The sequence below is a fragment of the Zootermopsis nevadensis genome, unplaced genomic scaffold, assembly GCF_977971745.1.
Source record: "Zootermopsis nevadensis isolate Lab colony 2312 unplaced genomic scaffold, Znev_1.0 Znev_ptg000016l, whole genome shotgun sequence".
Classification (NCBI taxonomy): domain Eukaryota; kingdom Metazoa; phylum Arthropoda; class Insecta; order Blattodea; family Termopsidae; genus Zootermopsis; species Zootermopsis nevadensis.
Genome location: NW_028259148.1, coordinates 13,010,847 through 13,038,246, shown reverse-complemented (window position 1 = coordinate 13,038,246; position 27,400 = coordinate 13,010,847). Strand labels below are relative to the sequence as shown.

The 27,400-nt window shown below is 38.8% G+C and overlaps 2 protein-coding genes across 5 annotated transcripts in view; one reads left to right on the top strand and one right to left on the bottom strand.

Annotated features, from left to right (window-relative positions):
• Window positions 1–3,623: 3,623 nt before the first annotated feature.
• Window positions 3,624–12,875, bottom strand: LOC110835558 (mitochondrial import receptor subunit TOM40 homolog 1). The gene is made up of 5 exons (XM_022075884.2): window positions 12,455–12,875; window positions 10,768–11,136; window positions 7,484–7,615; window positions 5,160–5,339; window positions 3,624–3,829 (listed from the first exon to the last, which is right to left on the bottom strand). Exons 1-5 carry the CDS (start codon window positions 12,678–12,680, stop codon window positions 3,690–3,692), a joined length of 1,047 nt encoding a protein of 348 aa, XP_021931576.1. The 5' UTR covers window positions 12,681–12,875; the 3' UTR covers window positions 3,624–3,689.
• A 30-nt stretch (window positions 12,876–12,905) lies between these two features.
• Window positions 12,906–27,400, top strand: part of LOC110835557 (uncharacterized) — a 30,735-nt gene continuing 16,240 nt past the window's right edge. Inside the window, exons 1-6 of one of the 4 annotated variants that reach the window (XM_022075881.2) lie at window positions 12,906–13,023; window positions 13,212–14,498; window positions 21,368–21,518; window positions 22,619–24,954; window positions 26,769–26,917; window positions 27,207–27,247. In XM_022075881.2, the coding sequence (XP_021931573.1) occupies window positions 22,674–24,954; window positions 26,769–26,917; window positions 27,207–27,247 (2,471 nt within the window). In that variant the 5' untranslated portion in view covers window positions 12,906–13,023; window positions 13,212–14,498; window positions 21,368–21,518; window positions 22,619–22,673. Of the gene's footprint in view, window positions 13,024–13,211; window positions 14,499–19,038; window positions 19,236–21,367; window positions 21,519–22,618; window positions 24,955–26,768; window positions 26,918–27,206; window positions 27,248–27,400 lie in introns of those variants that run through there. The other 3 variants (XM_022075882.2, XM_022075878.2, XM_022075883.2) reach the window with 3 other exon arrangements.

The window sequence follows — 27,400 nt, the reverse complement described above, 5'->3', positions numbered from 1 at the left end:
GTTAACTCTTGTGGATCTTACCAAGATGGCTGAAAATTGTAATGACTGTACAACAAATACTTTGGTTACCTCAAAATTTTGAGAATGGAGAATCAACAACAGAATTAGCATAAGATAATGGGGTAGGTAATGAGTGACTGTGTCCATAAAAATGATTCTATCCCGTGACTTCTTCAGAACTCTTGCTAATGCAGACAACATACAAACATTATCGGTAAAGTGATAATTTATTTAACGACGCTTTTTCAGTAACTCTGACTATTGTGTCCCTGGAGGAAACGTCAAGACTTCATCAGTTGATTCTTGGGCTAATTCTAAGTAAAAAATGTTATATCAACATGGGTCTGATTCGTAACGGTTACCGAGATATGCAAATCTCTGCTTTTAGGAAAAAAAGGCTGATCTTAGATTACTATTGATAATTGTGGTAAATACCAAATACAAGCAAACTAAATACCTGTATACTAGTCCAGAATGTTTTCTGCTACAGCTGCGGCATTTCCATCGCAAAAACCCGTACACAAATACCATGTCTGCTTATTCTTCATAATGAGAAAACTGCCGGCTTTGTTCGAGATGTTACACTAAAACTATTACTTCACTGCACCTTCACTCTGAATACACAACTCAGACTAAACATACCCTGACTCACTGACCCAATAGTCGTAACAAGTCCGAGCACGTGTCATATTGAGATGTGTAGGTGGTGATACAGAAACCTGCATTATCTCTTTAACCGTTACGAATCAGACCCATGTTGATATGAAATGTTTCACTTAGAATTACCCAAAGATTCAACTGATGAAATCTTGAAATTTCCTCCCGGGACACTCTGTATAGTGTCGAATGAGAGTGAATTGGAAAGGATGCGGAAGGAAGAGTTCGTGGCCTAATTTAAGTAACAATCCAATCCCGGCATTTGTCTGGAAGGAGTCAGGATAGCCGGTCTCTGGACCGAGATTTGAACCCGGAACCTCCCGAATACAAAGGTGTGTTAATCACTCGACCACGACGTTCGGTAAGTGATGAGTCATCGCCCTGATGATGATGGCAGAAAGAACATCTGAAACGTCGGTAAAGTTCTACCAGACTACTTGGCGCAACAGCACAGAAGGCAACCGCCTTCATATTCACCATCATCAAAAAGCAAATCCTACATAAGCATATTCTACTTTATGACACACATTATGTCAAAAAAAAAGGAATATATTTCTTCATCATAATGCATACTGAATTCATATACATGAAACTAATTAGACTAATGAAAATATGTTCTGAAACAAGGAGATGCCTTATCATATTTTCTTTCCAAGTTTACTTTAGAGTACATCAGATAGATCCAAGATAACAAGCAGGAACTAGAACTGAATGGTCTATGCTGACAATATGCATTGGGCAATAGCAAAAATGCTGGTAAATTAACAAATGAATGACAAGTGGGGCTGAGGATACTGCTGTCTGTTTATATACTGCTGTCTGTGTATCTACGGCTGGAAACAATGCAGGAGGAAGTGTCTTGCATAAGGTCATGTATGATAGAATGATGGTTACATGACTGTATGCACAATTTTACACTCAATCACCATGTACCCACATCATCACCAGTCCTACAAGTTACTGTTACAGAAGACTGAATAATGGAAAGGCAGGTCATATTTTATGCATCATTCACATTAGCATGAATTTATTATCATAAATGTACTGGGTAGGCAGACAATCAACATAACCTCAAAACTCACCTTTTCTTATGTTGGTAAACAGCACTTGGACGAGCTGTATCATAAAGAAAAACATAATCTCCATTAGATTCTAGTAAGGAAGTTGATCTGGAAGTAAAAGAAAAATATATTCCTGTCTCACCACCAGACTGCAGGGCACAATTCACCAAACATTATTAGAATTATATGAGATGGGCAGGATGTATAGCATGTATGCGAGATTAGAAGTAGTGAAGTGAAAATACTAAAGGAAACATACCACTTAGAAGTCCTAGGCATAGCTGGAGTGATAATATAAAAAGTAAGATTAAATGGACCACAATAAAATGAGGGAGGGTGTAGACTGGATTCACGCAGCTGGCTCTTATAACTTTGATAATGGACCTCCAGGTTCCATTAAAAGGGAATTTGACTAGCTGAGCAACTAATGGTTTCTCATAAAGAACTCTGGTTCATGCAGTTTCCTATCTCTAATCTAATCATAATGGACATAAATTTGTTCCTTTGCTGCAGACACAAACTTGTTTTTTCTGCTATAATTCTGAGAATGTTTTCTTCTCTTTGTGGACAAAACACACAAACTAGAGGAAACTTTATTATTGTATTTCAACAAAGCAAAACATTTAATAAGCTAAGCTTAGTTTGAGGACAGGATCCTGACTCTGTAATTTAAGCTTTACAATCCCTAGTACCGCCACGGTGGTCTAGCGGTTAGAACGCTGGCCTTGTAATCCTGGGGTCTCGGGTTCGATTCCCGGCGGTGCCCGAATTTATAACTTGTGTTGGGCAAGGCCGTGGTCTAGGCAACACGGAGTTTTCCTCCGTGGCATCCCAACAATTACTCCATTCACACACAGAAGAAGGCAATGGCAAACCACTTCTGGATCATCTGCCAAGAACGTATATGAACAGGTCCCAGTCCGAGAAAAGGATGGAAGGATCCTGTTCATATGGACCTGTCGTCAGACAGAACACTAAATAAAATAAATAAAATCCCTAGTCTGGAAATTCATATGAATAAGTACAGTAAAACCCCTCAAGTTGGACACACCCCTTTATATTGGACACTTTTAATTGGAACTGGCGAATATCCTATAATTTTACTTGTCCACAATACCCTACATCTTGGACACTCCTTTTGTTGTCAGTTGGACAGGTGCATGCACTTAGCTTCAATGTTTTTCAGGGAAACTTTTTCAGTTACATATTTTGTTATTTTGAATTTCTGACTGAAGAATGTCTCCTCTCTGGAGGATTATCTTATGGACATTGAACCCATCATTGGAATGCATTGCAGAAGACACAGTTTCAACTCCGTCAGTACTGTGCTTGCATTTGAGTTCAGACTGCGTTAAGAGATGGAATTTTTCTTTTTGCGATGGGGAAGCGAAAATTGGTGGAATTAACTTTAGAAAAATGTTATTGAGGCTTGGGTGTAATGTGCAATGAATGGGAGTGGGCTTCAAAAGATTATTATTAATACTATTGTCACTAATTCTTAATTGTAGTAAGCCTAGAGTAGTTAGTGTACGTACGTAAATAGATTATTTTGTCATTGGACCACAATCTGATTTTTCTCCTTCCCTCTATCTTGGACACTTCTGTAAGTTGGACAAATTTTCGTGGAACCCCAAGTGTCCAACTTAGAGAGGTTTTACTGTATCACCAAAGATATGTTTCATGCAGCTACTATACATTCATATTATCTTGTATACCACATACCATTTTTGGAAGACTCCAAGATCTACCCTGCTGTTAACGCCATGGCAACATACCATGTAATATTTCCAATAGTACAAGGCAAGTACAGGATACAGTATCATGGAAATTTTAAGGGGTGTAATTGGTACATGAAACACAACAAAATTACAATGAACTTTTAGAAACTAATAATAGAAAGGAACATTATATAGACAAGAATTGTATTTATTTAATAAACATTTTAAATATTGCTAAACTTTTCACACTTAATTACGCAATGGTGATGCCACACCCGAGTCTGAACTGATTCTTGCTGTGATTCAGGGTACCACTCAGCTCAAAGGAAAATGGTAGTGGCTGAAGTTTCTTCTCAAGCACTGCTCCCACTGTCCCGTTTGAGTTAACCATTCCTGTAATTACAATAAGGTTTTAGAACTGTTCTTCTGGGTTATGACATTGTGCCTTATTAATGTTCAGAAGAAATTATTTCCACCTCTAGGGTAAAAGATGTAGATAAGTTTTATTTGTAAATGTTACACTATACACATGTACGAGGGCAATTCAAAAATTAACCTCCGGTCGGGCGCGAAAAACAAACCAGTTGCCATAGCAACATAGCTTATGCGCAGTCGACATCAGCAAACCTTCACCTCGTTGCACATCAACTTGGCCGCCAATTTGTTCAATACTGCCTGAGTAGTGCGTGGTGTAAGATGGAGGCTATCGTTGCTGCTCCCGCCAGTTGTGAGGTACGTAGTGTCATTCGTTTTCTGCAAGCAGAAGGAAATTCTGCCGCTGAGATCCATCGTCGGCTGTGTCGAGTTTATGGCGAAAATGTAATGAGTGACGGTTCTGTGAGAGAATGGTGCAGGAAATTCAAAGAAGGGCGAACAGATGTGCACGATGAGGGAGGAAAAGGGAGACATTCAATTGTGAGTGATGAACTTGTTCACAAAATCGAACGAGTCGTTCGTGACACACGCCGACGATGGATCTCAGCAGCAGAATTTCCTTCTGCTTGCAGAAAACGAATGACACTACGTACCTCACAACTGGTGGGAGCAGCAACTATAGCCTCCATCTTACACCACGCACTACTCAGGCAGTATTGAACAAATTGGCGGCCAAGTTGATGTGCAAAGAGGTGAAGGTTTGCTGATGTCGACTGCGCATAAGCTATGTTGCTATGGCAACTGGTTTGTTTTTCGCGCCCGATCGGAGGTTAATTTTTGAATTGCCCTCGTATAAAGAATTAAACGAACAACTAAGATCAGTTCAGCTAATTAAGTGTTAGAACAATGGATCAATTGTGGCAACAGTACCAAAAACATAAGAATGCACTATCCATCCCTTACCACAAATGGACTCATGCTGCTATTACTATGAAAGGTAACAAATTTCATTCACCAAAGTGATTCAGAAAACAGTGGTAGCAATGGGAAAATATGGAGAAGTCCTAGTCATTCTACTATCTTACATTTTTTGTAACAAACACATGTTCTATTTGAAAGGGACAGTTCACTTAGAGAGTTTTGCTTTCAAAATCAGTGTTAAAAAATCACTGCACAGGACCGTGGTGAAACTCGTAGGCTGCATTAAAATGTTATGGGCATGCACGCAAATTAAGCTACTCAACAAGTAAACATATTATTCTTACTAACTCTGATTCGAAATTACGCATGAGACCAACGTTATGTCCCTTTCACTAAAATGTGATCAAATTTAAACGCATCTACTCACCTCGAAAGCACAGGTCAGCTTTAGGTAGGTCAACTTGATAACCTAGAGATGCCAGAGATTCCTGTGTCCTGAAATTTGTTTCAAGCTCAACACCCAGCTGCAGCTGCTCACTTGCTCGCTGATAGTAGCAGATGTGTAACCCAGCACCTCCTAATGTCCCACTCACAATACTGTGCGACCCTAACGATAGTAAAATTTATGTAAGTATTGTAAATTTACAACAAAAATTATGTTCATTAATGAGGCTAGATGCAGACAGAAAATGCAAAAGATGGAAGTGATGGAGTTCAAACTGTGAAGGACAGAAAAGAATGAAACTCTGAATCTCCAACTAGAAGCTTGAAGGAGGAAATTAATTAAGATTCACAGTTATATGGACATGCAAGTAGACACCAGTGTTTCAAGGGAACATATTGTCTCCACCCTCAGCCCTGAAGAGGGCTTTGCAAGCTGACAACTGGCTGAGTACTGGTTAGCAACGTAAACACAGATGAAATGGGGCTATACTACAGAGCCCTCGCATATCAATGTATGCTTTCTAGATGCCCTTATGGTCCAACCTATGCTTGTCTGTTGTGCTTTTCTTACTGGACCAGAGGTTCAACTGTTGTGCTATGATGGAACACAGAGGTCTCCATTGTCATGCTACAAACACATTAGTAAAATCACCGAAGATTCAACAATGGCCTTTGATCAAATTATGCAAAAACAACCCATGTAGTGTGGCGTGAAGAACACTTTTCCAATGTCCGTCTACTCCAAAGAGTACACATTTCCAATCTTGTTAAAAATGCTTTTGTAGAGTAAAAGGTTAACCACGGAATTAGTTCTATTAACATGCAACATGACTCGAACAATCAAAATGAAACCTTTGGTGGCAGGTAAGAACAATTCCTTATATGTTTTAAAGGTGTTTAAAATGCCAAAACAAATGCTTCAATGACAACTTCTACATCCGAATATTACTTGCCCAAAGTGAGGTAGGCAAACGGGCAAGAAAAGACAAAATAGAAGTTTTTGAAACCTTAACTTTCAGTATACTGCATCAATTTTTCTACCTCTGTACATTACATCTCTGATTCAACTCCTTGACAGAAACCTTGAACAGACCTAAAGATGAAATAAAAGATAAATAGGCAGACTTCTCATGGAAGTCCTTGGCCAATAACATAATCCAAAAAAATTATGCCCATTTATTGATTACTTGAAGGTAAATTCAAAAGCTGTGTTCCTTCATATTAAAAATAAATACCCTTTATTTCCAATAGCATACGGAATTTGTATGAAGGAATCAAATGACAGAATGCATCATCACCTTGAGAAATATATCCAATACAACAAATATTTTTAGCATATCTGTGGCCTCTTGAAAGTGGTAGCACTTCTCCCTTGTTGACAACCAGACTATATGAAATAATACAGTTTCTATGAGAATGGTACAGAAAAGGACACGAGCGTCTTTACTCACAGGTCAACCGATAGTTCATCCAAAAAAACTTTTCTTGTCTGTCAAAGCAGTGGATCAAAATGGCAATGGGATCCTCTACGTGCAACAGAGATTTACAAGGAACAGCAAGACTACAATCAAAGACAGGATATTTGTGGGCCCACAAATTAACGGAATCATGAAACTAAGAGCATTCAAAGCAGAGACCACCAATTTTCACAAAAACTTCAAGGCAGATAAGTATAAGTCACTTCACCAAGAACTTTTCAACACTTAGAAATATATGCGCTGCAAAAGGTCGTAAATTATTTTTTTTTGTAAAATTCTCCAATATCAATTTTAATCAAACTGCTTTTATATTCAGTGATAAGTTTAAATACATAACACCTGATGATGGCTATATATAGCCGAAACATGTCGTGTATGTTCCACATGTAAATCGAGTACTCGATAGGGAACGTAAAATGATATTTTAATCTTTTAATAATATTATATTGTGATTGACAACTAATTTTAATATATTTTTAATACAAACTGCTTTGTCCATTCTTGAGTTCTTTCATGTGTACGGACAAACAGAGCAAATTTTAATAAGCACTCCACACAGCTGCAGATGCCTCTTAGAGAATGAGAATGGCAGCAAAGTAAAGAACAACCCTTCCTTGCCACCAGAGATGGCATATGTGTGTATAGTCAATAGAATAAACATTAAAATAAATGTTCACGTAGCATACCAGTGCATAATCAGTCCAAAATCACATGGACTATACATACAACCCAAGAATGTATCTATTATGACGGAGAATATTAAAAGAAATTTCAGAGCTATAAACCGGACGATAAATCGCATCCAAAGAAACCTAGCAGACAAACCTACCTGAATATCGAGCAGCCGCTGAAAGAATTGCGATTTCTCTACCAGGAACACTGGGGCCATACTGATAAGCAAGCTCTGCCCCTAATGCAACACTTGGAGTAATGGCCTGGAGGTAATGTGCAACAAAAATACCTGGAATTCATAATAACGTTTATCAAAATCAATTTGCACCAGCAGTTCTCCATTTGCTTCAACAAAACAATTACACCAATACAACATTTTAATAGGAATGTAACTCACTCAGTTTGTGTAGCTTCTTGTATTGATGGAAACCCTACCACAGAAATTCATGAAGAAAAGTAAGTTTTGTGTACACCTTATCTAAAAGGAAATTTTTTAAGCATCTGTTTAAATTAATCAATTTCAATCACCGGGGTTCGATCCCTGGTGGGGGCAGAGGATTTTTCCTCTAGCCTCTGCGTCCAGACTGGCTCTGGGGCCCACCCAGCCTCCTATCTGATGGGTACCGGGGTCATTTCCCGAGGGTAAAGCCGGGCGGGGCGTGCTGCTGACCACTCACCCCCATCTAGTGCCAAGGTTAAGAAAGAGTAGGAGCTATACCTACACTCCCCCAATGCGCCTACATGGCGTTAGTGGGACAAACTTTACTTTACTTTACCAGTACCATCCAAGTACCAACATGTGACAATTCCTTGGATGGCTCACCAAATTTCTCTTGTCCGTCTAGACACCACATGTAGGTGACTTTCTACCTGTGGCTGAGTGTAAGGAGATATTTAATTTGGTAGTGAACAGACAATTCATGGAGACATGTTTTCTCCAAGTCAGAACTGTGAGGGTATTGTTTAAAAACTGGATAATATTTTGAACTAAACACAAATAGTCCAGACTATGCAAGCAAACAAAAAATATTTTGAAATCTTTTATTAATGAAAACAAATATGTTAATCCTAGCACACCCCTGCCAGAAATTACCTAGCTCAATATTGCTTTCCCTGGAAGTGAGGCTGTGTGTTAATAGCAGGGCTGTGGAGTCGGTAGTAAAATCTCCGACTCCTTCATAAAAGCTAAATATGTATTAATAAGGGTAAACCTACTAAAATGGTAAATGGTACCATAAGAGATTTCATCACCCCCACGTGAACCATCAGGCTACTTATTAGACTTATAATCTACATTTAAATATAAGTCTAATGGTTATTGCAGAAATCAGCTGATTTGTAGACAGTTCGTATTCTTAAAGTACCAGAGCCAAAGTTACAAAGAATTATTCCCACACCATGTGGCTGAACGGGTCATTGAATCTCCCTAAGCGTGAGGCCGCTGGCGGCTCACGCGGTATAGAAATTGTTCTTAAGATTTTATATCGAGGTCAGAGTCAGTACATTTTTACCAACTCCAACTCCACCTAAAATTGCTTCCGATTCTGACTCCACAGCCCTGGTTAAAAGTCATCCATCTTAGAGCTGACATAACACAATATAACTTAAGTTGGAAAACAGAAGTGCAGGGATGGCTACATGTCATGATCATAAGGTATAACATAAGAGAAGGAGTTTAGTATGAAAACATTTTAATTACAAAGGAACATGACAATGATAATGCACATCATGAAATGGATGTCACACCTCTCATCACATAACACTCTGTCATCCAACTGACTGGTATTGTTACGATCATTGTTTGTTTCTTTGTCATCAGTCTTTCGACTGGTTTGATGCGGTCCTCCATTTTCGTCTATCTTGCACCAATCTCTTCATCTCCGCGTATTTTTTGCAGCCCACATCCTCAAAAATCTGCGTCACATATTCCAATCTTTGTCTCCCCCTACAATTCCTCCCTTCAACTGTTCCTTCCATTACCAAATTAACTAATCCTGGGTGCCTCAGAATGTGTCCCACCATCCTATCTCTTCTTCTCGTAAGAATTTTCCATAGACTTCTTCCTTCGCCTATCCTGTCTAAGACCAGCTCATTTCGTACTTTATCAGTCCACTAAATTTTCAGCATCCTTCTTCTTTCTGGCTTTCCCACTGACCGTGTTTCGCTTCCGTATAGCGCTGTGCTCCAAACATATAACTTCAGAAAAATGTTTCTTAATTTCAGGTCAATGTTTGACACTAGTTGACTTCTCTTTTCGTACAACTTGGGGTAGATACCGCGCCACTTCTTCAAAGGGATGTGGGTTTTGTTTAGCCCACATATAAATAATTCATGACCTTGCCTTGAGATGTACCGCACATTAAACAGTGAATGTAATGCTGGGAAGGTATGAAATTAAGATGCGCACGCTTGCAGCCACACGTCCATATCATGATCAATTTATTAATAAATGTGGGCCAATATTTATGGCAGCCTTCCATCCTCATCAGCATCACACTCATATTTCATCATACTTTTGGCCACTTCATCCTTTCTCATGAATCCACATATTCACAATGAGATACTCCTCGATAGTAAACAGATTTGTATCTGCTATGGACAAATGCCATTATCATAACAAATATCTTCTCTCATTTTTCACACTCATGACAAATCATTATGCCTTCCAGACCATCCAATCATGATGTACAGCCATCCCCGTATATGAATTAAAATAAGCAATAGCTGGTTCCATGTTCAACTTAGACTGAACTCCGGCATCTCTATTGAAATTAACCACTCTTTTTCAACTTTCCATCAGACTCAACAGAAAAGGCAACTTCACCTGAAGACATGAACAGAGCCAGCTCCCAAAACATAATAGCTTCATTCTTATTGTAATGAATGATGAATAAATCCAGAGAAATAACAATAAGGAATGTTATGTGTTCTGACATGCTGAAATGAAAATCTGCTCTGAGTGAACAGCAGAAGTGCCATCATGAATATCCAGAGACATAAAAACTGGTACAAATTTTTAGCATTTGAAGCAGCAGTTCTTGGAAACTGGATGTGTTCTGAAAGGTAAATCACCTGAAGTCCCAGCACTGCAGATGGCAGTGCTAAACATGTCAGGCGGCCACTTTGCAGAGAATCACACTGGCAGGGGAAGTAATGACACCTGCACTGCTGAAGAGGATATGGACTGAGCTCGAATACTGTCTTAATGTTTGTATAGCTGCAAATGGACTTTCTTTCTAAAACCTACACAATGTTGCATTGGACTAAAAACTCTGGGCTCTGTGACCTAGTTTTCTTCCCTGCAATGTTTTCTGTCTTTTGTGTCAATAAATATTATGCCATCAAACACCGGAGTTCTCTCTCAGACACCTGTATGTGAACGACACCAGCGACAGGAAAGAAAGTATCTTAATCCTAAGTGTTCAATGATGTTTAACATACCTGATTCATTGATAATATCTACATTCTCTGCAGTTAAGGACAGAGTACAATCATCTCCTTTATACTCGGTGCCAAACTGAGCTGCTACAAATTTGCTATTCTGTATTTGAGTCACATATTTGGCTTTAACACGCTGTCCGATCTGGTGAACAATGTGAGCATTCAAATTGCCACTAGGATCAATATCACCCAACAACACAGGAAAAGCTTCACTTGGAGACATTTGCTTTGTTCCAACATACGTTGCTCCAAATCGGTAACCAGATGGTGTTACCGAACTCATGGTGATTGTATGTGAAACTCGAAAATGGCTACTCAAACCCTTGTTTATGATTAGCTTTGCACCTTCAAATATAAGAGGGAAAACATCTGGAAAAAAATCACAGAAAAATATCAATAATTAGTATGTTATTACAAAGCAACAAGTCAAATTTCTGTAGAATGCTGAAATCAAGGTGACATACTCATGAATGACATAATTATGAAGTTCTGAGATGTCTGTGCAATCCAACAAAACTGATGCATATATAAATATTTTGCCAGGTCACAGACACCAAGAGAAATCCCTTACATTTGGAATCAATAAATATCTGATATGTACCGCATACATATCTTGCCATGCCATACTTTTGGTGGCTAGGTGGTGATGATAAGTCTTCCAAACAAGGCGAAGAATTTGTGTGGAACATACATTTGGCAAACAAATTTCAGACATCAGGTTATACCAAAAATCTGGGTCTTGGTTTATTATGCATTCTTTAAATGAGCAATTGTCGCCCTCAGTGGACTGGTAGTTGGTGTGCTCACCACTGGACCCAAGGTTTGCATGTTCAAACCTGGCTGAGGTCAATGGATTTTTAAGGGTGATAAAAATCCATAGCCCAACTTCCTTCAGAGGGGAAGTAAAGCTGGCAGTCCCATGTAGATTTATGGCATGTAAAAGAACTTTATGAGCATGAATGAAATGCTTCATAAGCAAAATTCAGTGGCCATTTCTTATCCAAGTATCTCCTGATTCACTACTAGATGACCCTAGCAGACAAATCAGGATTGAGTAGAAATTGTGCATAGGCAGTGGGCTTGTCACTCACTACTCATAAATGCACACTTCAAAAACATAGAAACCTCCCACATGGGAGGTGGCCAAGGCTCAACTTCGGGCTGTTGCACCATAGACGAACAAATGAGCAATTACCTTACCAATGAATCAGCTACAGTGATGTGCAGAATTTTCCACCACAGTCAGAAAGTCTCCGCCTTCTAGATTTCTATGTGTGGGGTTACACAGTTAAATGAGTGAGGATGAGATGTGAAAAAACTGGTTCATGGAACTTCTGTATACTATTACATGACATGAAGGGCTGTCTCCATCTTTAGAAAGGATAAACATAACCTATATACCTATTCTTATTGCTGATAATACTAGTAGAGCAATCACTGATCATACACTCAACACAAAAACATACACTCTACTTTACAAAATAAAAACTTCAATGCCATTTAGACTGTTAAAATTGACTCTACTATCATAAGACATGACAGTGGACTTAGCATAAAACATGTCAATCACTCTGGGGTGACATCAGAACTACGTAAATTACGAACATCAAAGCAACTAACATAATAACCTGGATGAAAATCATGGACTAAAAGATCTACATTAATTCAAACTGCTGCCAATATTTACCTTTACACATTTTATGCAACTCTTCCATTGAGCCAGGATTTTCCAATCCATTTTTCTGACTCTGATGCTGATCGGAAACTGAACTACTAGTTGGTGTTTCTGACCCTGAATCCTCCACTTTTATGAAATTTGGTGGAAAACCAAACGTGGGTGGTGGAGGAGGAGGCATGGAAGGCGGCGGCGATAAACCACTTGGCGCTTGACTTGCAGCCATAACGTTACCCATATTTCAAAATAAAATCGTCCGATTGTTAATATTGCAAAAGTAAGAAACAACACCTTCCGAATTACGCCAATCGTAACAAAATTTCTCAACTCATACACTTCAGATTATATCAACACATGAACTACAAAACGACGCCATTTACAAATCCAAATCATTCTCATTGGTCGATCAATAACTGCACCGCATCACAATTGTCCGAGAAGAACCAACGGTCATGTACAAACACAGATAAACCGAAACTTGAAGACGGCTTTTCTCTCAGTATCTTTCCTCCGAGCATAAATTCTTACTTCAACTGAACCTGTGTGGCCTCCACCACATGTGGCGCCAGTATGCAATTCAGGTAAAGTATATTAGAATATAATGATTTTATTTCCTTCAGTAAAGGTTTTATAAATAAAGAGATGTTCAACATGTGCATTTACTGTCAGAAATTTGTTCGTCTCAGTGCTTGTGTTGAATACAAAATGATGTAATAATCACTCATTTGGTTTGCACCGTGTAGTCTTATTAAATTTATCGACGTTTCAGAGGCGAGGACTTGATAATGGACGACAAAATCTTAGAAAGGATTGTATACTGGGGGTGAGAACCGAAACTACTACATTGTGGACACTTCATTCTATCAGAAGGAGCACGGTATTTAATGTTGTATTGCACAGATAGTAACAAATAGCTCTAAATTAATTATCCTATGGGTGATTAAGAATACTTGCTAACTCTTTTCCGTGTTGTGTTATGTTGTCCCTTTACGCCATGGTCAATAATCTGAGGACGAAATCAAAGTATGCACTGCAAACACAACCATGCGCCTGACCGTCCACAGCTATTACCATCAAATCTGTTGGTAGAGCCAGTGCTATATCTTCGAAAAGATACTGCATCTGCCGTTTCATCACACGATAGATATCACATCGTTACTTGTGATGCAAAGAAAAATAGCCATGTATAAAGTGAAGCTTTGGCGGCGACTGAAGTTGATGAAAGTCTCTTGGGCTACAAGCCGCGTCAGGTGGCTGGAAGGCGAATAAACCATATCTTCTGCCAACGTTCTCGAAACGTCTTTAATCGAAGAATAGCCATGTACCCCGGATCTATGCTTTCCCTAGAAAGCTTCAAAGCCACCTTCCTCAAGAAGGCTATAAATACACACCATACCAACATAACGAAAGAGCCGTTCCTAATTTAGGACCCAAGATTAAACCAACTGCTGCCTTATATGTATCAGCGCCTCAGATCAACTCCTAAAGCAAAGGGAATGGAAGAGAAACGAAACCTGGAGCGACTAGTATGGTACAGAGATAATGTCGTATCGAGAATATATTAATCGCCTACTACGAGCTGAGACGCATTTGCTACACACATAGCAGTGCATTATGGATTCCACGGCAATATCTACAAAAACAAATCCTTTCATTCCCCAAATAAAAGTTATAGACTGTGTAATAGCCCCTGTGAGCTATACCATATACCAAATTGCAAATGAAGAACACAATATCAGAGTGAAATAAGCGAGGAAATCTGAAATGTGCATATAGTGCTCATGTTATAATTTATTTATATTTGTAATCTGTGCTTTCTCGTACCTTTGACGGTAAGGGAATTAAAGGATGAAATGGCCGGTTAAGTAGAGCAGGTATATTGCACTGTGGTGCATAAATAGCCTCTTTTTTGCACATCCTCGTGTTAAAGTTGGTGTCTCACGTTAAAAACTTTGTACAAAAGAGTTTTAAATATGTTGTCGTGAGTTGTATCGGCTGTGTCTAATATTGCGCAGTAATCTATGGCCTAACATTTGATGAAGAGGAAATTTGTGTGGTAAGTAAGTAATATATGGCGAGTGCATGCGTACCATTGTCATATTGTCACATTGGAATTTTTGTAATGCTATTATTATTTATAAATTATTCGTAATGCCCAAGGAGAAGTACGACTGTTTTTTTGTGGAATTGAATCGTTCCTTGTTATTTACACAGAATAGAATTTATTTACATTCATACGTCTTTCATAGGCCCAAGGCAAAGATGTTGAACATGTAATAGCACAAATACAATACTTGTTTCTGTTGCAAATATAAATTACATAGTTATGACAGTAACTTACAATTAACTAGTGTTATGGCAAAAATAATTATGCAAGAATGCATACCCACTACTGCTTGCATGTATTTATAACAGGTGAGAATTTTTGGTTAAGGTAAATTCTTTTATGGAGTAGGAGTAGTGACATGGGAGACACTCTTTTAGAGCTGGCTTAAACTCCTCTGTATATCATGATTTAGACGTTTTATAGTGGGGGGGAAGATTATTGAATAGCTTAATTCCAGTACACTATACTCCTTTTTGGTATTTACTGAGTTTGACATATGAATGTTATATCTGTATGTTGTACTTATGTAGTGGATGTCAGAGTTTGTTTGACATTTTCTATGTTGTCCACTACAAGTGAAAATAATGAGAGCAAGAATTTGCTGGCTAGTGGAAGAATATTAAATTTCTTAAACTTTTCCCTATATAAGGGTCTCCTTTTAGTACCTGTCTGTTGAGTTTCCCCAGAAAATAATTCTATATAACATTGAATGGTAGTAGACTAATTTTAAAGTTTATGTTTTCATGAGTGATGTGACAGTCCTCATAGCAGAGCGTGACAAGCTTAGTTTAGAGATAATGAATTGAATATGTGTTTTCCAACTTGAGTAATTGTCAGTTTGTAGGTTAAGGAATTTTGTTTTTTCTACTTCTTCAGTTGTTCTGTCCTCATATCCTCTACCTAGATGTGATGTTCAAACTGTCAAATTTCCCATAGACAGTAAAGTACTCTGGCACTTTGGATAGGTGCAAACTTAGAAATACCCTAAATTTTGATAAGCTGGGCTTTAATAATTCACAATGTTATGTGGCGGTAAGGGGGGGCATGGCCTGTCACGGGAAACTGTCTACCAGCATCACAGTCTGCTTTGCTCTTTACTTATTTCATCCACTCCTTCCCCAAATATAATTACATTCTTGTGATTATTAGCATTTTCACTGGTGTTGAAAAATGGTCTGGACCTAAGATTAGGGTCTGTCCTCCAGCTTTGTTCTCGGAAGTTTTCATTCTTCTGCTATCTCAGGACTTTGTTCTCAGAAGTCAGTGATTCTTTAGTGCATTCCTCATAGCAGCTCCAGCTAACATGCAGTGAATTCATTCATTGGCTACTTAGCGGATTGCTTCCTGGTTTAAATGTATTTATGAAGTTGCTTAAAATTTCTAAAAAACATTTTTGTATGTTTTTGCTACACTATGAATGTGAATACAAAATGAATTTGCATTATTGTTTTAATTGCTTCATAGAATATAATAACATTTACACAAAACAACACTTAAATTATAAAACAAAACATACCATGTGTAAGTGTTTTGAATATAAATGTAAGGTTGGTTGAATGATATGTTGTTTTACTGCAATCATGAAAATATTGCTGTTATGAACATAAAATGATATCACCCGCTGCACCATCATCATGATGTGATACATATTCCAATAGCAGTTTCTCTCGCGCCTGTTCCGTCAATGAAGCTGCTGCCTGAGACAATATTCAATGATGCACAAAGTTACTGTTTTCCAGGATTGTGTCAATGTCATATAAGTGCCTCTTTCTGAAGGCACTGGGAGAGGCATGATTATGTCTGTCATGTTTGTTATGACACAGGGATCTCAATTCTTATCACTGTTCATTGTTTACAGTCAAACCTTAGATCAGATATTTAGTTTTCTTGCATTTCATATAGTGTTTTCATAGTTTATGTAGTTGCGTTTTCCTGCTTCCAGTAGGCTGTTATTGGCCAGTAGCGGGAAGATGTACGATGTTAAACCTCAGACTGTACAATGAAAATGCTGCAAGAAATGTATGAAAACTAAACAACTGGTCACAGGTTTTAGTATATAAAATAAGCAAACAAACTATTAACACTATAAATGACACTAGTGTCATTTATCCACCGTGGTATCTTCGCTGGCGGTAGCATAGCTACTGGTAGGGCCTCCCTAGCCAGATTGGTCGAGGGGGAGAGGTCAGACTAAGACAGGTACCCTGGTTCTTCAGGTTGAGGGTTGGTCGCAAGGCCAACAACCTTGCACCGTAAAAAGGAAGATGTTTCGAAACCTCGATCAAAGCGGACGGACCTAACAGAGGACCAAATGGAAGAGGAGAATTGAGGAGGCCATGGACCGGAGAGCCATAGAAGAAGAAGAAGAAGAAGAAGAAGAAGAAGGTATCTTCGCTACTAAATCCCCGTAATGGGGTGCCAACCAATCCTAGGATTGACGACTAAAAAAAAGTGCCATTTATAGTGTTAATGGTTTGTTTGTTTGCTTATTTTATTTTCTAATACACTACACGGTATGCAAAGTTTTAAGATTTCAAGGTATTAGTGTTTTTATAGATTGTATTGTTTGAGCTTTGGCATAGTGTGCCTTCCTGCTATTGGCCACTGACAGCCTACCTCTAGTTCAACTCTGCCAGTACACTTTAATAATGCTCAGAATGACTTAGGCCCAGTGCTATTAGTAAATGCCACTGAAATGATTATGATTCCTAATTTGTTCAACAGTGTAGAAAGAAGCGGTTATTATGCGTTCTTTGCATAAAGTGCTTAGGGAGAATGTCATTTGGGTTGGTAATGTCCATCCGTTCAACTGTCCAGTCGATTCAATTCAAGTCCTGCTGGACAGATTTGATGACATTTGATGTGGAGGTTGTGATATTCTGCATGACCTCACATTTATACTTTTGAATATCCTGTGAGTGGTGATGAATATAAAAGTTATGGGGTAGCATTGAGGTGCTGTGATATTGTGCCCAAAGTGTATTGTATTGTTACGGGGATGTTTTCTAGTTAGCGGGCACCAGCAGTGGATTCTTTCTGATATTTTTATAAGTTGAAATCTATTTGAAAAAGGTTATGAGCTTTTTATTTATGGAGACATACATTACATTACTGTCTCGCGCCGTAGCCGCGCGGTCTGAGGCATCGTGCTTCAGACCGGTGATACAGAATGCGCGCTGGTTCGAGTCTCGGGGGAGAAGAAATTTTCTCATGAGCTTTCGACCAGCATCGTGAGGAAATTGGGGAGCTACAGCGAGTAGTGTAATCCGGTCAGGAAAACTAGCAATTATGTAAGTGGGTGTGATTTAGTATTCTGTTGAACAGCTTTGTGAACGAATCATGTAAAAGTGCAGATCTGCTAGAGTATGTCAGAAAAAAATTTCAATGTGAAAATCCCATGGTCACAGTTCTAACCACAGCATATGAATAAAATCATAAATCATGGGTCACTTCTGGATAAGAAATCTGTTGTGTTCTTACTAAAGACAAATAGAGGTAGGCTAGAATATTCACCATGACAGCCTGAGATGTCTTCATGAGAGACTGGCATTTTAAACTCATCTGCAGTAAAAGTGATGAAATTGCTTCAATTTTAGAAATAATGAAGAACTTCACATCAGCCTTAGCCTCTTAAATTATACAGAAAGTGTGTGCATGTACAGGGTGAGTCAGAAGTATCTTTACAAACTTCGTGTACGTGTTCCATGATCAAAAAAAAAAATTGACAGTGGAACCATGGTTCCGGAGAATCTGATTTAAATACGTCTCTGTATTTAAATTATATTTAAGCAATAAATACAATGAAAGGAAGGTAGCTGAATGAAATGTAATGCCAAAATTTTCTAGTCTATAACGCACTTCTACAAGCGATTCACAGCTCAGCTTTTTCCGCGATAACGAAAGCCGATTGTTGACGGCAATAATGAAACAACAATGCCGAGTAAACAGATGACGTAACAATTAATTTCTTAGGTAACAACAATGCACGCAGGAGTTCATATAAAAGCTGACCATTGTTGTCGGTCCATATTTACACATTGTTGATATGGATCTTACACGTCTTCGTTACGCTTTTTTGCCGAATGATCCTTCCGCATTGACGTATTTACGTCTAAAAGAAATTCTTCATACATCTTTTCATTGCTTTTAAATTTATTTCCTTATAGAGAAAATATTTAATTTTAATTTATGCTTTTTACAGTTAGGATGGAATGTAACCAAATTATATCTTTGAGTAATTCTCTTTGTATTATTTTTAACTAAAAGGAATGTGTAAATATAGAACGACAATGGTCAGCGTTTATATGAACACCTGCTTGTACAACAATGTAATAAGAAGTATTGGAATTTCTAAACCACACCAGCAACAATATTGACTGAGCATGCCGTAAGGGTCATTTCTCGTTTCTTATGCATGCAGTATAATAGACTGAATAAACCGTATTGCGCTCCAATCCTTTACTAATTGTTGAGTCATAGTTTCCTTCGGCATTGTCGCATTAGTAAAGGCGTCGACAATCCGCTTTCGTAATTGTGGAAATAGCTGAGCTGTAAATCGCTTGTAGAAGTGTGTCGTAGACGAGATACTTTTGTGCTTTTAAAAGTATTTCGCATTAACCAAAGTACGTATCTTCTGTAAATTACTAAGAAATTCGTGATTTGTCCTTCACTCTCTCCAAGAGTGAGGTAAGTGCATCCTATTTATTATTATTATTGCTTATAACATTTGCAGGTTTTCATTTACATTTGTGAAATCTTGGAACACGAATTCAATTTTTTATTCCATTGATTTCTGTTTGTTTACGGCATCATTTATAATAAAAGAATTCCGTTAAACCGTGTGGGATTCGAATTTCTAAAGCAACAAGACATGTTAGTAGCCGAAATTCTTGATGAAACTGTTTAAACCCTTGAAAGCCTGGTGGTAAGTATATATACCACTTGCCTGCTTTTAACAGTCAGTAGCTTTTGATTATGCATTTGTCGGATTCGTTTGATTCTCAGGGTAAAGAGTTATAATATCCTTTAAATGTATTAACAGGTTGATTTTTGTAATGGTGAAGTATAGTGTTTTCTGTGCGGTACGGACTTAATTTTTCCAGTGACATTTAGACGAGCTTCGGCATCAAATGGTTGATAAATGGGGCCTCTATTACGAAAGATAATTCTATCACTTTAGATTTCTTGATCCATGAACTTTGTTCGAGCTTTTGAGCGAGCTGCAAAGAATTCATTTTATTTTTATAAGTAATCTGTGGGCTGTATAATTGTCTGAATAAACTGAAATGCGCTCCATTCTGTAACCGTCCACTGCTTAACGTCCAAGGTGCCGCTGGTCGACACCGCACAGCAGCAGCGGTCCGGTGGTGGACGTGATGTTGGTGTTTGTAAAATGGAAAATGTATTTTTTAATTTGAGAGCATTTGATTGAGGTTGGGTATCGAACAATACCTCGCAGATCTGAATTGAGTTCTCCGTTGCGAAACATTTGAGAAAATAAGATCGGGAAGTATTTTTGCTGGTTCGGTTCTGTTCGGTTCTCTTCGATGTAGTTTGCGCCGGCCTTACTTCCACCGCTTACAAGGTGGTCTGGTTGGTCACCTCACCTGAAATTTTGCTCGTCCACAGAGCCCATCTAGTAATAATTGTACACAAAATTTCAGCTGCTGATACGCTGTGCAAGGGTGCGAAAATATTGCTCAAAATTCGAATGTACGTTTAAAATTCGCGCATGCGTCTGACGACAGTGCGGCCTAGCAGTGGCGCGGTGTTCACCGGTGCATTGCAGCGGAGAGCGTGGGTTAGGCGCTGAGAAGTCAGCGAAAGAATAATTTCCGAGGAGCTAGAAGCACATTTATAGTGCATAATTTTGTACATTATTTTATCGTACGCATTCTGCGAGCTCTGCTTGATACCTAATATAAAATATGCTAGAGAAACACCCGTAAAAAATGACCGGAAAATGTAAGTAGTGCTTAAAATGGATTTTTATTGAAAAGTCTAACAAAGCAGCATATGAAATCATTATCTGTCTGCTTAATTAAAGAATATAGTACGATTTAATGCAGTGAAACGTCTGTTTTCCTGCGATGTATATTAGTACATGTACATAGTAGGCCATGGAAAGTTCGTATGTAAGTATTCAATAAACTGAGTGCGTGTGTGTGTGCCCTCTCGTAGCTTGGCCAGCGCACACCGTTGCATGGTGAATACCGCGCCATTGCTTTGACGCGCTGCTGTTACGCGCGTGCGCGGTGGCGCGAAATTTAAATGTAGAGGGGAAGTAAAGCCGACTCCCATGTTGTAGATTTACAGCATGTAAAAGAACCTTACGAGAATGATCGAAATGTTTCGTAAGCAAAATTCAGCAGCCATTTCTCATCCAAGTCTCCCGATTAACTGCTAGATGGCTCTGGCGGGTTTTAGTAGAACTTGTGAAGAGGCAGTGGGCTTGTCACTCAGTACTCACAAATGCACATTTCAAAAGACTGAGAAACGTCAGAGGCGGCCAAGACCCACACCGGATTGTAGAGCCACTGATGATGATGATGATATCACATTTATGCAAGTTATCCCCCCCACCACTTCTCATTAATTATTACCAGGAAGCAGTCATGGGGCAAAAAAGCTGGACTTTCCTGACCAACATCCAATTTGTCTGTTCCCAGCATATTTAATCTGGTGTTCATTTGAACTTGAGGAGCACCAGACCGGCAGAGAATCCAAGGCAGTTACATTTTGAATTCTTTGGTTTAATCCTAGTTTCTAAACTTTGCTGCTCTGCTCCCTAATACTGAGTCTGTTAATCTCTTTTCTAGCTGACTTTAATTCCTGCTTAAGGTGCCTGATTCTCCCCTCTTGATGCTCTGTGTGCTTCTGGTACTTACAAGACGTACGATCACACGACATGCTTGTATCTTTTACACTGGGACTGGTGCTTGCACAGTGTATGTGGAATCTGTAGCTGTGGTAATTGCGAATTAAACTATTTGTTACCTTGATCCAAGACTAGGTCTTGACCACCAAAGTGGTGCATGAAAAATATAAATCAGTCCAAATAAAGTAATGGGAATGATACTTTTCTATTATTGTGCTCCATAATAAGAAACTATCAACTTTTTATAAAGTTATACAGCAGTGAAGTTGGTAGCAATTATGCATTGTGAGTTGTATAATGATTAGGCATTCTAAATTCTGCGTGTTTGTTGTTAGGAGCAAAGTATTAGTTTCCACGCGTTCAGTACTGAAAATCTTCACAAATGTCGCAGTTGTGGCACTCACTCACTCACAAATGCGTACGGAAGAGACCGCTTTAAAGATGTAGGCGTGGATGGGAGCATGATATTAAACTGGATCTTGCGGTAGTGTTTGATTGTGATGTGGATTCATCTGGCTCGTGATAGGGATAGGTTACAGGTTCTTGTTAACCTTCATGTTCTGTGGGGAATTTTTGATTGGATGCGTGACTTTGGCGCCTCAAAGAGAACCCAGCTGCGTGAAATCCAGTTTAATATTTGGAAGGGTAGCATTGTGACCTTTGTCTTGGGATAACATTGTAATGACAAACATTTATGGTATGAGGAATTACATGTAAAGTAGTTACAGAGGAGCTGGTACAGCATCGCTGTGCCATAAGTAAAGACATAGCTCACTCTGTGAGTGAAAGGTTCGAGCTATAAAACAATGGAAGGTTAATATAGGCAGTTGCAGAAATGCAGTTAATTTTTAATGTCTAAATCGAAGTAGTAAGCCCTTTCAAGCATTCAAGGTGAATGTGACGATATTGGTATAATGCAATTTTGTGTTTTTAAGTGGGTTATGTGGTAGGCAGAGTCACATATCCAGGGTAGGACATCTACTGTAAAACTTGTCAGTTGGTTCATGTGAAATACCTTTTGAGTACTTTGGTTCATTATTTCTTTCAACGCTGCCTTATAGTTTGTGCATGATTACGTTATTGAATTGGTGGCTATATGATCTGAGTTGCTGATGGCTTCATTAAATAAACCACATTTAAATATGTCAGTATTTGCTTCCCAGAATTTCCATAACCTTTCTTGTGATTCCAGATTTTGTTTGATGTTTGTTGATTGCGTCATAGTTTGAGATAACTTATTCTTTGACATGGACATAATGAACATGGATACTGAGGATAAAGGATGTTGCAGTGAAATGGAAGCTTATGCCTGTGATACCAAGTCTGTGTTGCTGACTGAATTTATAAGTTGGGCACAGAAGAGGAATAATCTTATAAAATTACTACAGGAGTCAGTGTGTGCTGATGGTCGTATTTGCTTGGAATTCAGTATTGGAGCTGATGAAGATTTTACGCTCTTTTGCCCATCAGATTATCCTCATTATGAAGATAATTTTTTTGTTGAGGCTACATCATCTCTTCAGTTTTGGTGCAATGCATTAAATGAGTTTATTCTTGATGCTGACATAATGTTATCTCTTGATGCCATATTGGAGAAAGCAGCATCTCTTTACTGTAACAAGGAACCAAACAGGTCACCCTGTTTAAGTTCTTCTGATTCAGAGCCCGAGGGATGTTCAGGTGAAGATTTCATGATGGTTGATGGTGACTTTACGGAGGGGGAAGATTGGGAATATGTATTATGTCAGAAAAAGAGAAGATGGCGCTTGAAGGAAGCAGAATTGAGAGCTGCTAACAAGCAACCAAAAATGTCTGACATGTTTGATGGAAATGTCAAGGATCATCCAGAACAAATTTTCAGCAACTCTGCGGCATCTGGAATATTAACTAATGATTTAGTTGCTATTATGGAGTCAAAACACAAGACTGGTATCAGTGCAGAACCTATTGATGATAATATCTATAAGTGGGCAGTGTTCCTGTCTTCATTTGATCCTCAAGGAAAATTGAATCAGGATCTACAACACTTACACCATAAATATGGGTACAGTTGTGTAGAACTCCAACTTGCTTTTACAATGGACCTGTATCCTTTCTACCCCCCAGTTGTGAAGGTTGTCCGGCCACGACTGCAAGGTTCCATGATGTTGCGTGTTTCTAGTATGGACATGCTGAAGTTGTCCCATTGGAATCCTGCACGAGATATGAAATCTGTCTTGCAAGAGATTAAAGATTATTTAAGCACATGGGCAAGACTTGATTTGGACAGTGAGCGCAATGATATCGAGCGTTTCCCTCAGGGGTCTTATATTGAAATGGAAAATTATCTTCTTTGGTTAGCATGGGTGAGTGAAATTCCTTCACGTGCTAACCTGCGATTCCAAGGAACTGAACGTGAAACACAGATGTCTTATGTGCCCGACAGTGACAAGAACAAATGTCGAGTGAAGTCTCGCTTTCCTGCAGGGACAGGCTACAGCTCCTCTATTCATAAAGGGTGGGATATAAATGCATATCTGGCTGCTCAGAGGGAGAAAGACAAGCAAATAGAATGTGTGTTGCAAAAAATCCTTGAAGAACTCAGAAAAGGCTCAGATCCGAACCGTGACCTGAATGTAATAATTAAAAAACCCTTTGGTGTTGATGATACATATACCAGTTTCACAGTCCCATCCTGCAGTTCAAACCAAGCACTGATGGAAGTGACAGAGAAGGAATACAGTGCCAGTCATAAGGCAGTGCATGGCAGTAATCATGTAGCTGCACCACCAAAGAAGCAGTGTCTCGTGAGTTTGGAATCTGATACTGTCCATAGTGAATATGGACAAGATTGCAAAATGCTTGAACTTGAGTCCTTGAATGAGAAAGTGGTTACTCCAAATAAGTGGATCTCAGGAGTGTCCGATCAACAAAATGGTAAAACCGCCATAGACCCCACAGAAGATCTGTTCAATGTGTTGGAGGCCTCCACTCTTGTGCCTTTCCTAGAATCAAAGCTGCAAGTGGATACATTCCTTGAAATTTGTCAGCATACAGCAGTTTATCGCTGTGTTATTGATATTATTGGTGAGTTTGCATCAAGACCAAAACTTGTTAGCTTGTTGTGGAGTCTGCCAGACCAAGTGCAGTCCATATACACCTTGGTAAGCAGATTGGAAGAGAAAGCAAAAGCTATTTTAATACAACTCTCCAAAGCATCTGCAAATGGAAATATTCCAACTGCAGTAGCAGACAAGAAAACGAGTAACTGCTCATCAGTGAAGGTCAGTAACAAGAATTTTTGCGGTAATCCAGTCTCCGTTGAAGCGCCAGAAGAGGAGAGACTGGCTCGAGACTTCTACCAGATGGGTCAAGCCGTTTCAAGAGCTCTTGAAAACCAAGGTCTCCTTGCAACATGTGATAAAGCTCAGTCACCATCCACTTCACAGCAGTCTCCTACAGCAGGGAGTCTGGACTCTGATGAGAACTTAGCCCAAACATACAAGGAAGCTCTTAAGGACTTGCAGTTCTTGAGCTGTGACATTGAGGGTGAGTGTTTGTCACATGATAACATGATTTATTGGGTTGAACAGAACGTTTCTGTGTTTTCTAACCTAACAAAACCATAAATTCAGAAGTTTACTGCCAGCAATTGGACTGAGTAAACGAATGCCTTAAAGAAAAACGTCCACATCTCGTCAACAGAAAAGGAGGTGTCTTTCACTAGGACAACGCCCATCCCCATGTCATTTCAGTGATGCAGCAAAAAAATAAAGGAACTGAATTTGGAAATTTTAGACTACCTGCCATATTTCCTGGACTTGGCACCATCTGATTATCATTTGTTCAGATCATTGCAAAACATTTCAAATAACAAGAAATTATAAAGATTTGAAGAGGTCAGCGATGGTATTTAGAATCAAAACGAAGAAGTTCTTTTAAGCCCAGAATTGAAAAGCCTGTGACTCACTGGGAGACGGTAATAGCAAACAATGGAAATTATATAATGGAGTAAATATTGTAATTATATTTTGCAAAAAAAAAAATGGTTGTGACTTTTCATTTGAGAAATGCAAAAACTTTCCGTTCAACCCAGTATATACTATATGTATGTTTGATGTCAGTAATACTTGAATTTGCAGTGATTTTACACATGCTTCAGTTTGGTTTATTGCTGCCAGTCTTTTGGTGTGGTTAATTATTATTGTCCATCTGTATCTTGTGATTCTGACATCAGAGAATGAACAAAACTATAAAGTTATATAACTTTGACTTTTGAGCATGAGCTGCATCTAATTTTGAAGGTTTTCCAGTATTTTACATCATCTCTTTTTCATCTCCCAACCAGTAAGTAAAGTAAAAAAGTAAAGCTGTCCCGCTATACGCCGTGTAGGCGCTTGGGGGGAGCGGAGGTATAGCTCCTACTCTTTCTTGACCTCAGCACCAGATGGGGGTGAGTGGTCAGCATCACGCCCCGGCCACGCTTTGCCCCCGGGAAAGGACCCCGGTAACCATTGGACAGGAGGCTGGGTGGGCGCAGAGGCTAGAGGAAAAATCCTCTGCCCCCGTCGGGAATCGAACCCCGGTCGCCCAGTCTGTAGCTAGTCACTATACTGACCAGTTGGTAGCTAAAATTTCTGTTTATTTCTCTATTAACCATGTGGTCACCAAAACTTCATTCCTCACCGGTTCTCATCATTTGTCCATTTTGTCATCTTTTTTTCCACAGCCACATGCTTATTACCAGCCCTCTCATGTCCTTCACATCCCGTACATACTTCCTGCTCTGTGTGATGCTTCCTAAAACCCCTGAAGATGGCAACTGCAGTGTTTGCCAAAATGTTGGAAAGCTTCAAAGCAGCTCATCCTTGAAAGCCAAAGTTACACATTGAACTCCAGCTTCAAAAGCCTAAGGACATAAATTATTTATAAAAAAAAGAAGAATTTGATGGAAGTTGGTATTTTGTTAAAAGTTAAATTGACTTTCTGGACTTTAACGTACTCTTTGGTATCGTAGTTTTGTTCTCACAGTTACGTGTAAGTAGGTAAATGAGAATTCCACAGAACAGAGGCTGCAGTGGATATGTAGAACAAACATCTCTGTGACTGACTAAGAGTTTGTAGTTCACATCCCTCTACATTGAGTCCTTATTATTATTTTTTTTATAATTTTGCACTGTATGTTTCTAACCTACATGCCATGAGAATGTTACCACATTGCTTGTTGTGTAATTTGTTTTTTGTTACATAGCTTTCATTTTATTTTAGCACTATGTTTGCTTTTGGTTGAAAGAATCAAAACGACCATCACAGATGCTGTAGACTTTCCTCCTAAGACTGTTTCAGTTGCCTGTTTATTTTAGTGGAAGGTGCAAGTGCACATCACTTCAGCACCCATTTTAAAAAGGCCCTCCCTCCAAATTCTGCGCAGGTGATGAGGATTGCTCAAGAAATGGGTGCGCTGTCGACCTCTCTGCCCCTTGATCTGGCATCATCTATCTTTATTCGTATGGTAAGTCGTATTTTTGTTATTGATGTGTTACTAATGTTTCTGTTGACACAAATTAAAAAAATCTTTCTTCTGGTGGGTGGTGACTGGATTTTCAAAACTCTGCCACTAATGTTTTCTACCTAGACAAGTTTTGTAAGTCACAAGAAAGTGCTCAGTAAATACATGTTCCATGTCACTAAATTACACGTACTTGTCTTTATTGAATGTTTAAGTTTTATGAAAATATCTACACGCAGAATAATGATTTATATGCGGAGATTATTAATTTGGCTCTTCTTATGTTTCATAGGATGATGCAAGATGCACTTTACTGAGAGCACTTATAATAGGGTAAGTTGAATGCATATTTGAATGTTGGTAAAAAATCCTGATTTTTGGCTACATAGATTTTGAGTACTTGTTACCAAGATACATTTTTGCATGTTATCCACACACTTTGTTATGTTGAACACTAGATGTTGTGATTGTTGGTGGTTCTTAAAT